Source organism: Pelodiscus sinensis, chromosome 4, assembly GCF_049634645.1.
Source record: "Pelodiscus sinensis isolate JC-2024 chromosome 4, ASM4963464v1, whole genome shotgun sequence".
Taxonomy (NCBI): Eukaryota; Metazoa; Chordata; order Testudines; family Trionychidae; genus Pelodiscus; species Pelodiscus sinensis.
In genome coordinates, this window is record NC_134714.1 from 129,032,517 (window position 1) to 129,045,153 (window position 12,637).

At 65.0% G+C, this 12,637-nt stretch overlaps 3 protein-coding genes across 14 annotated transcripts in view; 1 reads left to right on the forward strand and 2 right to left on the reverse strand.

Annotated features, from left to right (window-relative positions):
* Positions 1-395: 395 nt before the first annotated feature.
* MTCH2 (mitochondrial carrier 2) lies at positions 396-8,851 on the reverse strand. Of its 3 annotated transcripts, none has more exons than XM_075929103.1 (13): positions 8,615-8,851; positions 6,220-6,304; positions 5,293-5,399; positions 4,875-4,901; positions 4,499-4,555; positions 3,681-3,738; positions 3,343-3,394; positions 3,141-3,200; positions 2,620-2,713; positions 2,273-2,320; positions 1,773-1,840; positions 754-829; positions 396-567 (listed from the first exon to the last, which is right to left on the reverse strand). In XM_075929103.1, exons 1-13 carry the CDS (start codon positions 8,699-8,701, stop codon positions 481-483), a joined length of 906 nt encoding a protein of 301 aa, XP_075785218.1. In that variant the 5' UTR covers positions 8,702-8,851; the 3' UTR covers positions 396-480. The 3 variants fall into 3 exon arrangements, with proteins under 3 accessions (XP_075785218.1, XP_075785219.1, XP_075785220.1); XM_075929104.1 differs by having other exon boundaries at positions 8,637-8,757; XM_075929105.1 differs by lacking the exon at positions 8,615-8,851 and adding an exon at positions 7,641-7,770.
* Positions 7,030-7,804, forward strand: LOC142829374 (basic phospholipase A2 homolog 1-like; the record flags this gene model as incomplete). The annotated part of the gene is made up of 1 exon (XM_075929139.1): positions 7,030-7,804. A coding segment is annotated over one exon (636 nt), but the record flags the coding sequence as incomplete, so codon positions are not given.
* A 282-nt stretch (positions 8,852-9,133) lies between the features above and the next one.
* Positions 9,134-12,637, reverse strand: part of AGBL2 (AGBL carboxypeptidase 2) — a 31,522-nt gene continuing 28,018 nt past the window's right edge. For 4 of the 10 annotated variants that reach the window (XM_075928911.1, XM_075928910.1, XM_075928916.1 and 1 more), the window contains 2 exons: positions 12,545-12,593; positions 9,134-9,420 (listed from right to left, as the gene is read on the reverse strand). In XM_075928911.1, coding sequence (XP_075785026.1) covers positions 9,150-9,420; positions 12,545-12,593 — 320 coding nt within the window. In that variant the 3' untranslated portion in view covers positions 9,134-9,149. Of the gene's footprint in view, positions 9,421-10,590; positions 10,791-12,544; positions 12,594-12,637 lie in introns of all 10 variants that reach the window. The other 6 variants (XM_075928909.1, XM_075928907.1, XM_075928908.1 and 3 more) reach the window with 3 other exon arrangements.

Here is a 12,637-nt window from a genome sequence, read left to right on the forward strand (position 1 = left end):
GCCGTCACTTCTCTGTGCTCCCCTGGGCTCCCGCGCCGGGCTCCAGGCTCCAGTGAACTGCTGTGGGGGACAGGCTGCGGCGTCGCTGCCGACGTGGGCCGGGGTGCCAGACGGGCGCCCACGTCTCTGGCTCAGCGGGACGCCGGGCAGAGCTCGCAGGGCGAGGCAGAGGGCAGGAGCCGGGTGGCTGACCACAGCAAGAGGCCCCTTGGGGGCTGGCACGTCACCGGGTTCCGAGGGCTGGTTTGCAAGCCGGGACCCAGCACCAATGCGGGGAGCAGCGCCGGGGGCTCGCCAGGGTGGGCGCGTCAGCAGGCAGCGCCGGGGGAAAGCCGCCCGCCAGGGAGCTGTCCTGCCCCAGCCAGCGCTGAGACTCAGACTCGCACGCACTCGCCTCCATTTCCCGAGATTGTATCGTTATTTAAAAAACTGTGTACAAATCACCACGCTCCCGTCATTCAGTGCGTCGGCCCGGCCGGCTCAGTGGAACCGCTTCTCCTCCCACACGTACAGCTTCCCTGCAGGCGCCTTCCGGAAAAACAGGCTGTTCCCTCGGCTCATGTTCCCCTGCGGGGGGAGGGCGGGGAGAGACGGGCCGTCAGGGGGGCCTGCCCCGCCCCAGCCAGCCAGCCCCTGGCCCACCTCGCCCTTTCCCACCTCCAGGCCTGCTGCTTCCCAGCCCTTCTCTAACCAGCCCCCCAAGCCATGCCCCCCCGCAGCACCGCTGGGCCATGGGGCCAGGCTGGGCCGTACCTCCTTGAGCAGCTGGCTCCAGCAGTCTAACCAGGAGGAGTAGTTGGGGGCATAGGGGGGGAGGCCGCCAGCCAGCCTGCAAGAGAGAGGGGGGGAGTGAGCAGAAGTGAGCCATGTGTCCCATGGGCCCCACATCCCCCCTCACACAGACCGGGCCGTAAGCCCTCCGCGCCCCAGATCCACAGCCCACACCGAGCCCCGCCAAGGCCTCTGGCAGGGGCCAGTCACCCTGTGGGCCCCCTGCCGGCCCTGGCCGCCACCAGCAGCTGCAGCCCATCCATTCCCAGAGCCCCACACGGCCTCCCCTGGGCCACTTCCTGTCTGAGCCCTTCTGGGCGGCGTTGCTAGAACAGGGCCAGAGCCAGGCAGCTCGGCCAGGTCCCACGCTCAGCACAAGGGCAGACGGCCCAGGAGAGCAGCCTTTCTCCAGGGCACAGAGCCGACGCTCCCTGGGGAGATGGGCCAGGGCCGCGATGCTCCCTGGGGAGGGTGTGGCTGGCTCAGGCTGTCTCGCCCAAACAGGCCCAGGTCCGTCCTGGGAGGCTCCTGCCAAGCACTCGACGGGGGGGGGGGGGCGCAGGAGGGGAGGCGTCGCAGGGCCGTGGCGCCACAGGAGGCTGCATGAGGGGAGAGGCGGGGCAGGGGGCAAGCAGTGAGCAGCAAGGGGGTATGTGTGTGTCATTTCCCTTCCCAGCCGCAGGATCCATGGACGCCCCGGTACCCCGGCCTGACCCGGGGGTCACTTTCACTTGCTTCCCTCAGCTCTGGCAGCCTTGCTCTCCCTCAAACATCTCCCAGCACCTTCTGTGGCAGGGAGTTCCCCAGGCCTCTCCCGCATGGTTGCGGGGAAAAGTCACCTCTTGGCATTTGAACATGCTGCCCGCCTGGGGCCGCGCCTGGGCTGGGCCGAGCGCCCTGACCTGCCTGGGGCCCCTGGCTTGCAGACGGGCTCTCCCCACCCCCGAGGGTGCCCTCGCAGCGCGGGGGCAGGCAGCTGGCGCGGCCAGCGGGGCACTCACCCACAGTTGTTAATGGCCATGAGGTTGGAGACGAGGACGAAGGGGTACGTCAGCATGCTGGCGAAGAACTGCAGGCAGAGACGGGCCACGGTGAGCGGGGCGGGGTGCTGGCTCCGCAGCCCTCCCAGTGCCCCGAGCCCAGGGCTGTGTGGGCAGCTCCCAGCGTGGCAGGCCGCTGCTGCCGCCTCTTCCACGAGCTGGGCCCCTGCTGGGCTGGGGGTCTGCGTCCTGCCCATCCCGGAGCACCGGGGGCCCAGAGAGCACAGGGCCTGCTGGGGGGGGGCACTGGCCCAGCCCTGGGGAGGGGGCAGTCCACGTGCACTAGGAGCTCACCCACCACGTGGCGCCAGCTAGTGATTTAGACTCACGTCAGGATGTCAACCCCACGCCCCGGCACAGCTCTGTGGGGCTACTCCTTGGGGGTGCCCCTCCCCCACTCCAGGGCAGGTGCCATGGGGCTGCCCCCTCCCCCCAAGGGAGAGGAGAGGTTACACACGCACTCCAGTGACGGCCTGCGAGTAGCTCTTCATCTCGCTCATGGAGGAGACCTGGAGAGGGAGGGAAAGGCATTGAACAAGGAGACCCTGTGCCCTGCCGCAGCCTCCCCCCCGCAAGGGCCTGGCTCTGCCCCAGTTCCCCACACCGAGCCCACAGGCTGGGCTGTGCCAGGGCCAGAAGCCCAAACTGCCCCCACGCGGGTCACGGCCAGGACAGGCTCCCCGGCCAGGCGTGGGGTGGGGAGCGCAGAGCACAAAGGGGGCGCCAGGCCGGGCCCAGCAGAGACCCCCAGCCCCCGAACTCCACTGGCCTCCGCCCCCTCCCCCCAGAGCGAGGCGGCAGGGCCTACCCCGTTCTCCAGTGCATAGGTGTTGATGAGGTAGGCCAGCATGTTACAGAGCCACAGCGACAGCACGTCGCCCAGCAGCCGGGGAACGAGCCCCCTGAAAGAAACAGCAGGTGAGTGAGCGCAGGCCGCCCCCAGCACAGGCTGGCAGGACCCCCCTCCGGCAAAGGGCAGCCCCACAATCCCCCCACGCAGCACGGGCGGGGCTGTTACCCCGAGGGACTGGGCCCTGCTCAAGTGCAGACTGAACCCAGGCGTCCGAGTCACAGGCTAGTGCCCTAACTCGGTGGCAGGGGGAGACCGGGGCGCACAGGCCTGGGCCAGCACTGGGGGCGAGAGGAGGGGAACAGACATCTCCACTGTGCTGAGCTGGGACTGGAATTCATCGCCCCTTCCTGAGCCACGGGGGGAGCGGGGTCAGCAGAGTCCCTGCTGTCCTCCCTGACGAGCCCCCCCCTCCCAATTCCTACCCTCCTCCAGGCACCCCAGGGGGCACACCCCCGCCTCCCGGCCGCAGGACTCACGCAAAGAAGCCCAGGATGCCTTCTTCCCGGTAGATGGTGACGAAGGGGCTGAAGAGGCCACTGGGAGAGAGGAGAGACGCCGTCACACGTGGCTCCCGATGGAAGGGCCTGCAAGTTAGCACGTCCCCTGGCTCCGCCGCACCCCCCAGCCCACGGCCCTGGCCACGCCAGCAGGTGCCCAGCCCCTCCGGCCTGCCCTTACCTGTACTTGGTCTCCCTGCCGATGAACTGCACCATGCATCTCAGCGTGATCACTGCGGGCAGAGCCAGACACAGCAGGTCAGCGTGGGGCAGCCGGGCTGCGCCCCCGCCAGAGAGCACCCCCTGCAGGGGTCAGACAAGGCAACAGAGGCCCCGAGCCCACTGGGTAAACAGGCCAATTCCGCCAGGCGCCTCCTGGCCGTGGGCAGAGCTCTGCTGGGAAGGGATGGGCCCGGACTTGTCCAGCCCAATCCCTCAGCAGTGGGCTCCGTGGGTGGACCCCCGGGAGCAGGGCCGGGCATGAGCCCCACCAGTGGCCCCCCGGTGCCGCACACCTACCGTGCAAGGGGTGGGTGACGAGCGTCGCGGCCGAGCGGGCAACCATCTCGCGGGAGGTCTGGAACAGACACGGGCCGTCAGGGCTCAGCCGGGTGGCACAGAGCAAGCAGGGAGGGGCAGGTGGAGAGAAGCGGCAGACGGCAGGGCCGTGCGGGGGCAGGGGCTTGCTCCACGCTGCCCAGCGCCCAAGCCAGGAGGTGGGAGCAGGGGCAGCCGGGGGGCTTTGCACACTGCCCTCAGCCCAAGCACCGGCTCTGCAGCTCCCACTGGCCAGGAACCGCAACCGAAGGAAACTGCGGGGGCGCCCCTGCCGATGGGGGAGCTCACAGCGCAGCCTGGACCTTGCTTCCGAGCAGACCCCGGAGCGGGGACCCGCTGCTGCTTCTGGGAGCGGCTTGATGTTAGCACCACCCAGAGCCAGCACCCCTGAGTCCCAACCCCGATCCTTCTCCTGCCCTCCAAACCCCCCCCCAGTCCAGAGCACCCTCCTGCACCACAACCCCGCCCCCGAGCCCACCCCCCCAGCCGGAGCCCTCCCCTCCCATCACACCCCAGCCCCCTGCCCCCATGGCTCCATGGGAAGGCAGTTACGGTGACCCAGGAGTGCACTGGTCACTGCCTAGGTGAAATCTAACTCCAGCACGCACCACCCGTCTGGGCTGGTAGCCCCGGTTCACAGCCTGCGCGGAGGCAGCACTCCTGGGCGTGAGCCCCCAGACAGCATGACACACCCCTCGCCCCAGGGGGGCCAGCTCCTGTGGCGAAGCCCCCAGGCCCGTCGCTGACTCCAGCCTCCCTCCGGCCAGGCCTGCGCTCACCTCCTTGACCACCTGCTCCAGCGAGGACACGGACTCCTTGTGGCTGGCTCCAGACTCCTGGGAGAGGGAGCGAGGCCAGTTCAGACAGGAGAGCTCCCCTAATGGCTCCCACCCCACCCAAGCACAGTCCCCTCCCCCAGAGCTGGCACAGAGATCAACAGCCCTGCCTTGGTCCCCTTTGTTATTCCACATTCCCACCCATAAGCCAGCCAGGCCAGACCCACCCAGGTGGCTGCCACCCCCCCCCCCCGTAACGCATCAGGCTCTGCAGGCTGAGCATCCCCTGACAGGGGACGTATCTACCATCTCCCCGGTGCAGGGAGACCTGGGAAAGGCACCTGCCAGGGACAGGACTCAGAAACCAGCTCCGACATACCTCCTCCTGGTCAGCTTCCTGGTACCGCTAGGAGCAAGGGGACAGGGTTAGCACAGCCAGGGCGGGGAACATGAGCATTCACCGCCCCTACGCACAGGGCCCAGGGCAAAATGCCATGTGGACCAACAGCAGGCGGCCTCCCTGCTTGGCTAGCTCCCCTTCCAGCCCTCCCACCGGGGACACCGCCCCACTCCCGCTTGAAATCACAGCTAGCCCCCCGAGAGGAGCTGACAGGCCACCGGGCCAGAACTCCAATCCCTGGATGCCTCCTCTACAAGGGACAAGAGCACACGGGAGACCCCTTTGGACCCAGGACCTGGGCAAGTCCAGCTGCCCCGGGAGTTACCGAACCCCCCAGGCCGGGCCAGCTGCGGCCATAGCCAGCCTGCTCCCAAGGGGGTTTCCCCGCCCAGTGTACCTGTAGCACCCTGCTGTGCACAATGGTGCCGATGGCGCCTGAGCAGAGTCGGGGAGTCAACCCTTTGAAGAGTCCGGCTCTTCCGTCTATCTTCATAATGTGCTTCGCTGCAAAGTGACACGGGCATGAGGGGCGCCTCCCCCGCAGCCCAACCAGCCAGTGTGGAACCCCCCCCCCTCAGGAACCCCCGCACCGTGCTGCAACCCACTCCGCAGCTGGCGGATTCGGGGGGTTACACCAGACAGCCTGTTTGCAAGGACTTTTCTAGCTCTGAGGCCGGCTTCCAGCGCTGGGGCTACGGGCCATTGGCGCGACCCCTGCGGGCTGGTCAGAAGGGGGCCTGACCCATGTGATGCCAGGAGCAGAACTCTGCAGCTCAGAAACCCTGGGGAGAGGAGCAGAGGGCAGAGCAGGACCTGGTGACAGGCCAGCCAAGTCACGCGTGGGTGCGATGCAGCCGTTCTGCGCGACCAGGGCTCAAGCCCTAACCCCGTCTGAAATGGCTTTATGACCAACGCCTTTGTTGGGGGGGTCTTTGCTTGCCTGCCGTGGATGGGATACGAGGCTATGATATGTGCTGCATATGGACATACAGGCCTCAGGGAGCAGAGGTCCCAGCTGAACGCCCGGCCCCCTGCTCGGGGCACACACTCCAGGTCCACAGGGTATCTGGAGGTGACGTCAGACTCCTGCCCCTGGAACACACCCGTCTTGGTGGCACAGCCCATGGGTGGGATCCTCCCACAAAATCCAGACCGGCTGAGTGGTCTGGTGCCATCCATCAGGCATGGCGGGGGAGACCTCATTGTGTTCACTTCAGTATTGGGGGAAGGGCCCGGCCTACTCTCACCTACAACCCCCACCCTCTGGTGCTTCCCTTCCTGCCCTGTCCACAAATCCACGTGCTTGCCGCAGACAGGGACTCACCGTACGCAAAGAGCCCCGGCAGCTGGTAAACCTGTCGCCCAAATATGTTCCTGCCCAGGGTCGGAGGGAGCGGCTCATATCCCACCTTCAAAACAAACAGAGCAACTGCAGCAACCTGCCCTGATGATCTTCCGGTGCCTCCTCCGGCCCGGGACCGTCAGTAGCTAATTGAAGGGTTCCAAAGCCAAAGCCGCTATATTTAGCGGTGGGCCCAGCGCCTCCGCAGTCTGCCAGTGGGCGGGACTCAGCTAGGCCTGGGTTTAACCCCTTGCCAGCGAGGCACAGGGAGGCCGTGAGCCCTGGCGGCTGCCCTTTGGCGTGGCACAGGAGAGCCACAAACACATTCACTTATTCTCCCCTAAACGAAGCCCCTGCACGTTCCTGGCGCTCTCGCTTCTCGGCCTTGGTATCCGCATGCTGCAGGCACAGGATTAGACTCAAAGCCGCCGGGCTCGGGGCCTGCCGGAGAGAACGATCCGGGGCATGACCCTGACAAACATGGGCCGTTCCCGGCTGCTCCTTCCGGTTACCAATGGATTTGGCCTTACAATGATTTCAAAGGGTTTCTCTAGGGGTACCTGCCCGTGCGCCCTGCAGCTCTAGAGCAAGCTGCCTTCATTGTGTCTGCGAGGACAGGGGACCGCCCTGGGCGCTCGAGGGTTAAGTGGTCTCGTGCTGCTGAAATGCTGCCTCTTTCCAGCCAGGAATAGTATGAGAGGACTCCGACACTGGGCTGAGACCTGACAGCCAGCCAGCAACACCAGGTAAAGCAGAAGGGAGCGGTGCGACTGGGTAGCTCCACGGAGCTGAGGATCGGAGGGGAGATTGGCAGGAACCGACAGCCACGTTGGGAATCAGACCGCTGGGGCTCCCCCGAGGCAGAAGCCCACAGACCCAATGAAGGTGGCCGTGTGGCTAGTCCTGGTAGGCCTGTTATTGCTGTTTGCCCGCGAGGCTCAGTGCAGCCAGCGAGGGAGACGCAGCCTCCTGGAGCTGGGCCTCACTCTGTGGTGTTACCGACACAGGCTGCAGACCCCGCTGCTGGCTCTCAACCTCTATGGGTGTTACTGCGGCAGTGGAGGCTCTGGGACACCACGGGACACAGTGGATGAGTGCTGCTTCCTCCATGACTGCTGCTACCGCCACGCCCGGGTCTCTTTGGAGTGCAGGGGAAGAGTGAAGTGGCAGCCCTATGAGTTTGCGTGCCGCCGCCGGGGCACAGAGTGCCGCTCTCAGAGCGTCTGCGGCAGGATGGCCTGCGAGTGCGACAGGCAGTTTGCAGAGTGTCTGATGGCAGCCAAGCCCAGGAGGGGGCATTTCTTCTACAACAGGCGAGAGCTGTGTGCTGGCCCCAAGGGCACCTGCCCGGCCACCTTCCCTGAAAGGGCCGAAATCCTTCACTGGAGTAAGACCCCTCCCACCTCCACTCCTAGCACTGGCTCTTGACGCCAGGGCCCTGAGCTGTGCAGGGAGCCACGGATGGAAACTCCTCCCCGGGACTGAGTGCTTCGTGGGGACGTGCAGCGCTCTCCTGGTGCGGGGGCAGCTCTCACCCTCTCGATGAGTAAATGTTTTCAACAACTGCTGGGCACTCTCACTGTGGTCTGAGCAAACCGGGACATGTGGGGAGAGCAGGACGGAGTCACAGGGGGACAAGGAGGGTGGGGGGGGTTGTTATGGGTTCTGCCTGGATACGCGGGGATCAGTGGCTCTAGCGCTGGGCAGGCCCCGTATGGGCAGCAGGGAGGTAGGTGGGTGCAGATAGTTGCTGCAGGGCAAGCAGAGACCTAGGACACTCCCCGCGCTGTGAGCCCGCACCTGGGCAGGGAGCTGCAAAGGGACTTGCCCCGCCCGGGTAGGCCCCGGGGTGCTCTGCAGGGCACGTTCCTGTCCCGCCCCCTGGACTTTGACCCCCGCAGAGGCCAAGAGAGCTGGGGGAGGTGGGTCCTACGCCCGGGCGGGGGCTCACAGGAGATCATTACTGAGGGGCGGGGCTGGGGGGGGTCGCTGCTGGGGGGCCCGGCGGGGGGGTCGCTGCTGGGGGGCGGGGCTGGGGGGGGTCGCTGCTGGGGGGCTCAGCGGGGGGGTCGCTGCTGGGGGGCCCGGCGGGGGGGTCGCTGCTGGGGGGCGGGGCTGGGGGGCCCGGCGGGGGGTTCGCTGCTGGGGGGCGGGGCTGGGGGGGGTCGCTGCTGGGGGGCTCAGCGGGGGGGTCGCTGCTGGGGGGCCCGGCGGGGGGGGTCGCTGCTGGGGGGCGGGGCTGGGGGGCCCGGCGGGGGAGGGGCACTGCTGGGGGGCGGGGCTGGGGGGGGTCGCTGCTGGGGGGCCCGGCGGGGGGGGGTCGCTGCTGGGGGGCGGGGCTGGGGGGGTCGCTGCTGGGGGCGGGGCCCGCTCTCACCTGCACCAGCACCTTGACGTACATGAGCGGCTGCGAGAGCGCGGTGAGGCCGGAGCCCAGCAGCACCTGCGAGGCCGCGTCCGCCATGCTGAGCTGCACCGGGCCGGGCACGTCACCGCGCCGCCCCCACGTGACCGGCACCGAAAAGGGCACGGGGCGGAGTTACCACTGCCGGGCACTTCCGGGTACCCTCCCTACCACTTCCGGTCCCGGGGCGCTTTCCGCGCTCCACTTCCGCCCTCCCTGCCTCGTCATTTCCTGCTCGCGTAAATGGTCCAATGGGACCTTCGGGGGGCGGGGCGATAACCAGCTTCGTGCTCGGGCCTGCTGCGGGTCACGTGGCTTTTCCCGTCCCAGCGCGGGAAAGTCGGGGCGTGGCGCCCGGCAGCGGCAGGGCAGCCCCGGGGCTGACGGGCCGGGCCGGCTGGAGCCCGCCCCGGCTGCAGGTGCCCCGGGAGCCGCCGCAGGGTTGCGTCTGTGCCCCCGCCCGCCCGGCCCCTTGCGGGGAGGAAGCCTCCAGGCTGCTCAGATCCCTTTAATGCGCTGCCGATGCGGAGCGGGGCGCCCAGCCCGCCCCTCGCTGCGGCCGCGGGGGGCTCTCGCTCCGCTCCGGCTTGGTGCAGAGGGGCTGGAAGTCCCGCAGGCTCCACGTCACGCGGGTGGGAGGCAGGAGATGCTGCGAGCGGCTCCGCTTCAGCTTGTGGGGCTCAAGGGCCGCGGGCTGGGCAGGGAGCTGAGGTCTGGGGAAGAGGTTCCTGCTCAGCAGTAGAGTCACAGGCGGCTGCTCGGGGCCCCACCACACGGACCTAGGGGACAGACACAGTCAGCGCCGCTCAGCACCTCCCTCCTTCCCCACGGGCTGCTCACACTGGGGCCCTCTCCAGCTCCCTCTTGTCCCTACTCCCTTTCCCCCAGGAGTGCTGCCCTCGGGCTTCCCACAGCTCCTCTGCCTCCCGGCCCCCTGCCCCATTCCCCTGGTACTCTGGGCTGGGTCACTACACTTCCTTCATGTCCCCTTCCCTGCGTGTCTGCTCTTCCCACAACTCCTGCCCCGTGGCCAATATCTCCTCCCTTCCTGCAAGCCCCTCCAGTGCCAGTTGTTGCTGTTACCTGCCCCAGATCAGCACTGGTCCAGTCCTTGGCTTCCCAGCCCTGTTCAGCTGTTACCTGGTAATGCCACTGAACTGAAGGAAAGGGGCTTCTGTGGGGAGAGCCCCTTCCTCTGGAGATAGTGAGGCCAGGGAGGACACAGAGTGAGCAACCCCTGGAGCACTAAGCTGATTCACTGAAGGATTGTGCCTCATCCAGGCCACTGCTGTCCCCCTGCAACATGGCTCTATGGGGCAGTGTAATGTGCTGCTCTGTGCTCATACCTTCAATGCTGCCCCTTCGCTCCCTCCCTACATGGATGCTTTGGGGGTCATCTCTGCTCCCAGGAACCAGCAGTAGGCACCAGGGCCCACTCCTGCTTCCCAGTGAGAGAAGGCTCCATAGGCTAAGAGTCCATCACGGCTGCCTCAGGCAGGGTTCCCCAGATTTCACCCGTGAGAGCACAGCTCAGTCAGTGGTACAGCAAGCCCCCCCAACACACACACAAAGGGCAGCCTGGACAAGGAGGCGCTGGGACTCCCACTGTTCCAGCTGGCTGTTAAAAGCCCTGCTCAGGAGCACATATGCTCAGGACTGCTGTGCCTCCCGGGGCCTGGGGTACAGTTTGTGCTGCGAGTTTGGAGTCATTTGCTGAAGGGACTCCCAGATCCAGCTACCGCAAATGACCTCACTTTCTATCAGCTGGGTCTTAGAGTTTTGCATGTGGCCAGGGAAAACCGATGCCCAGTAACCACAGGACTCTGATCCCTCTCCTAGCTCCCGTGGGCTTACATGGAAACTGGTCCCTAACCTGCACCATAACTGGGGTGGCCACAGACAGGGATGTGCACCAAAGTCAGTGAACTGTGTGTAGCAGTGCATCATACCCCATCCTGCCCCCTCCCTGTCCCCCGTCAGCTCCTTTGCACTGGCATCCGTTTGCCTGGAGAGTGGGATGAAGAGGGAGGGCAGGTCGTGGCGTACGCGGCTGCACCCACATCTCAAAGAACCAGTTGCCATTCCTTCTTCCAGTGGTGGCAGGTGTGTAGTCTGCTCTGGAGACTTGCAAGCAGTACCGGCTCCATGTCTATTCAAACAGAGACAGCAGAACTGCTCTTCCCCAGCTTACGCCCCCCACAAGCAGTCCAGATATTGCAGTTTGCTAAACCTGGGCACTGCAGACTAAGCAGCAACGCTGCATCTAGCTACTATGGGAACAACCCCGAGTAATGCCACTAAGGCAGCCTGCACCCCTGGCAAGTGAGCCCAGAACCTGCGTGGAGGCTGGCGTTGGCTACAGTGTATGCTGTCATCGTGCAGGAAGTGTCTGGAAACAGTCTGAGCTGAAACCGCTTGAGCGCTCATCTGGTCTGCACAAGACACATAACACTGGAGAGAATCAAATAGGCTGAGTCCCGTCTGGAGAGAACGCACCCACTGCATGAAGGCGCAGTTCATCTGCCTGGGAGCGCAGCTTAGGAAACATACAGGCAACTGTGTTGTTTGGTTGAGATGAAGCAGGGAAACCACTTTAGACCAAAATTTTGGATGTGGCCTTAAGGGTCCTTTGTCTTTCAAGTAGCTGAGTGTCTGTTGGGCCTGGCCTTAGGGCTTGAGTTCACGTAAAGAACAGTGCTTAGCGCCAGGCTTAACTAACCGCTCATTAAACATAACTAGTGAGCTAATGGGGATAAAACTAACTGGCTGTGTCTACACTGGCACCCCTTTCCGGAAAAGGGATGCTAATGAGACCAGTCGGAATTGCAAATGCCCCGGGGATTTAAATATCCCCCGCGGCATTTGCATGAACATGGCTGCCGCTTTTTTCCGGCTCGGGGTTTTGCCGGAGAAAAGCGCCAGTCTAGATGGGATCTTGTGGAAAATAAGCCCTTTTCTGGAAGATCCCTCATTCCTACTGAAAGTAGGTGGCAGGTGTGTAGTCTGCTGGGGTGGGCAAGCAGCTACTGAAAGTAGGAATAAGGGATCTTCCGGAAAAGGGCTTATTTTCCACAAGATCCCGTCTAGACTGGCGCTTTTCTCCGGCAAAGCCCCGAGCCAGAAAAAAGCGGCAGCCATGTTCCTGCAAATGCCGCGGGGGATATTTAAATCCCCGGGGCATTTGCAATTCTGACTGGTCTCATTAGCAGCCCTTTTCCGGAAAGGGGTGCCAGTGTAGACACAGCCACTATGTACAAAGCACCCAGCGTAATCTCACCCTGGGGCAATAACTCAGCAACTGCAAGTCAGGCTGAAGGTAGTGAGAAGGAGCTGACTATGGGGGAGGGGGGCTTTGCCCTTCCATGGCCTCAGGAGGGGCCATGAGGAGGCACTAGCTGCTTGCCCACCCCAGCAGCTTCTGCTACACAAAGTTCTCTGCCTTGGGTGTGCTGGGCACTCATGCACTTGCATGGGAACAGGTCTGCCCTGAGCTATCGGCTGCTCAGTTCCCTTTTACATGCCGCTGGCTGTAGTCGCTGGCTTTGCTTGGCCTGGGTTGCTGGCTGGACTGACCCCTCCCCCCTGCCATTTCCCCGTCCTTTTCCCCTGGGCGCTCAGAAGCGTGGATGCCTGCAGAGCCCCCCAGGCTGTTTCTCTGGGGAGCCTTTGTGCCAGCTGAAGGCTCTGAGTGCCCCATTCGCTGGTAGCAGCAGAAGGAGCCCCTGTAGAAGTGGGTCCCTGCAGAATGAAACAGGCAGGGCGTCTCCCTATGTCTGGGGAAGGTGGGATGGCAGTGGGGTCACAGCATTGGGGCAGCAATCAGACCCCTTCCGGGCCACCTCGGCTACCCCACCCCCTCCACACGTACACCGCCAGGTAGCGAGCCCAGGCCCAGCGCCGCACCTGCATGGGCTGGCTCCAGCAGTGGATGCAGAGTGCGCCATTGAGCTGCCTAGGGGCAGAGAGGAGACAAAGGTCAGAGCACTAATTAGCAAC

Excerpts from the sequence above, each read along its gene's own strand:
- MTCH2 (XM_075929103.1), bottom strand. The coding sequence starts at position 8,701 with ATGGCGGACGCGGCCTCGCAGGTGCTGCTGGGCTCCGGCCTCACCGCG. Across the intron at positions 4,902-5,292 it reads TGCACAGCAGGGTGCTACAG|CGGTACCAGGAAGCTGACCA; the intron begins GTACACTGGGCG and ends CCTTGCTCCTAG. Across the intron at positions 3,739-4,498 it reads TGGAGCAGGTGGTCAAGGAG|ACCTCCCGCGAGATGGTTGC; the intron begins GTGAGCGCAGGC and ends TGTCTGTTCCAG.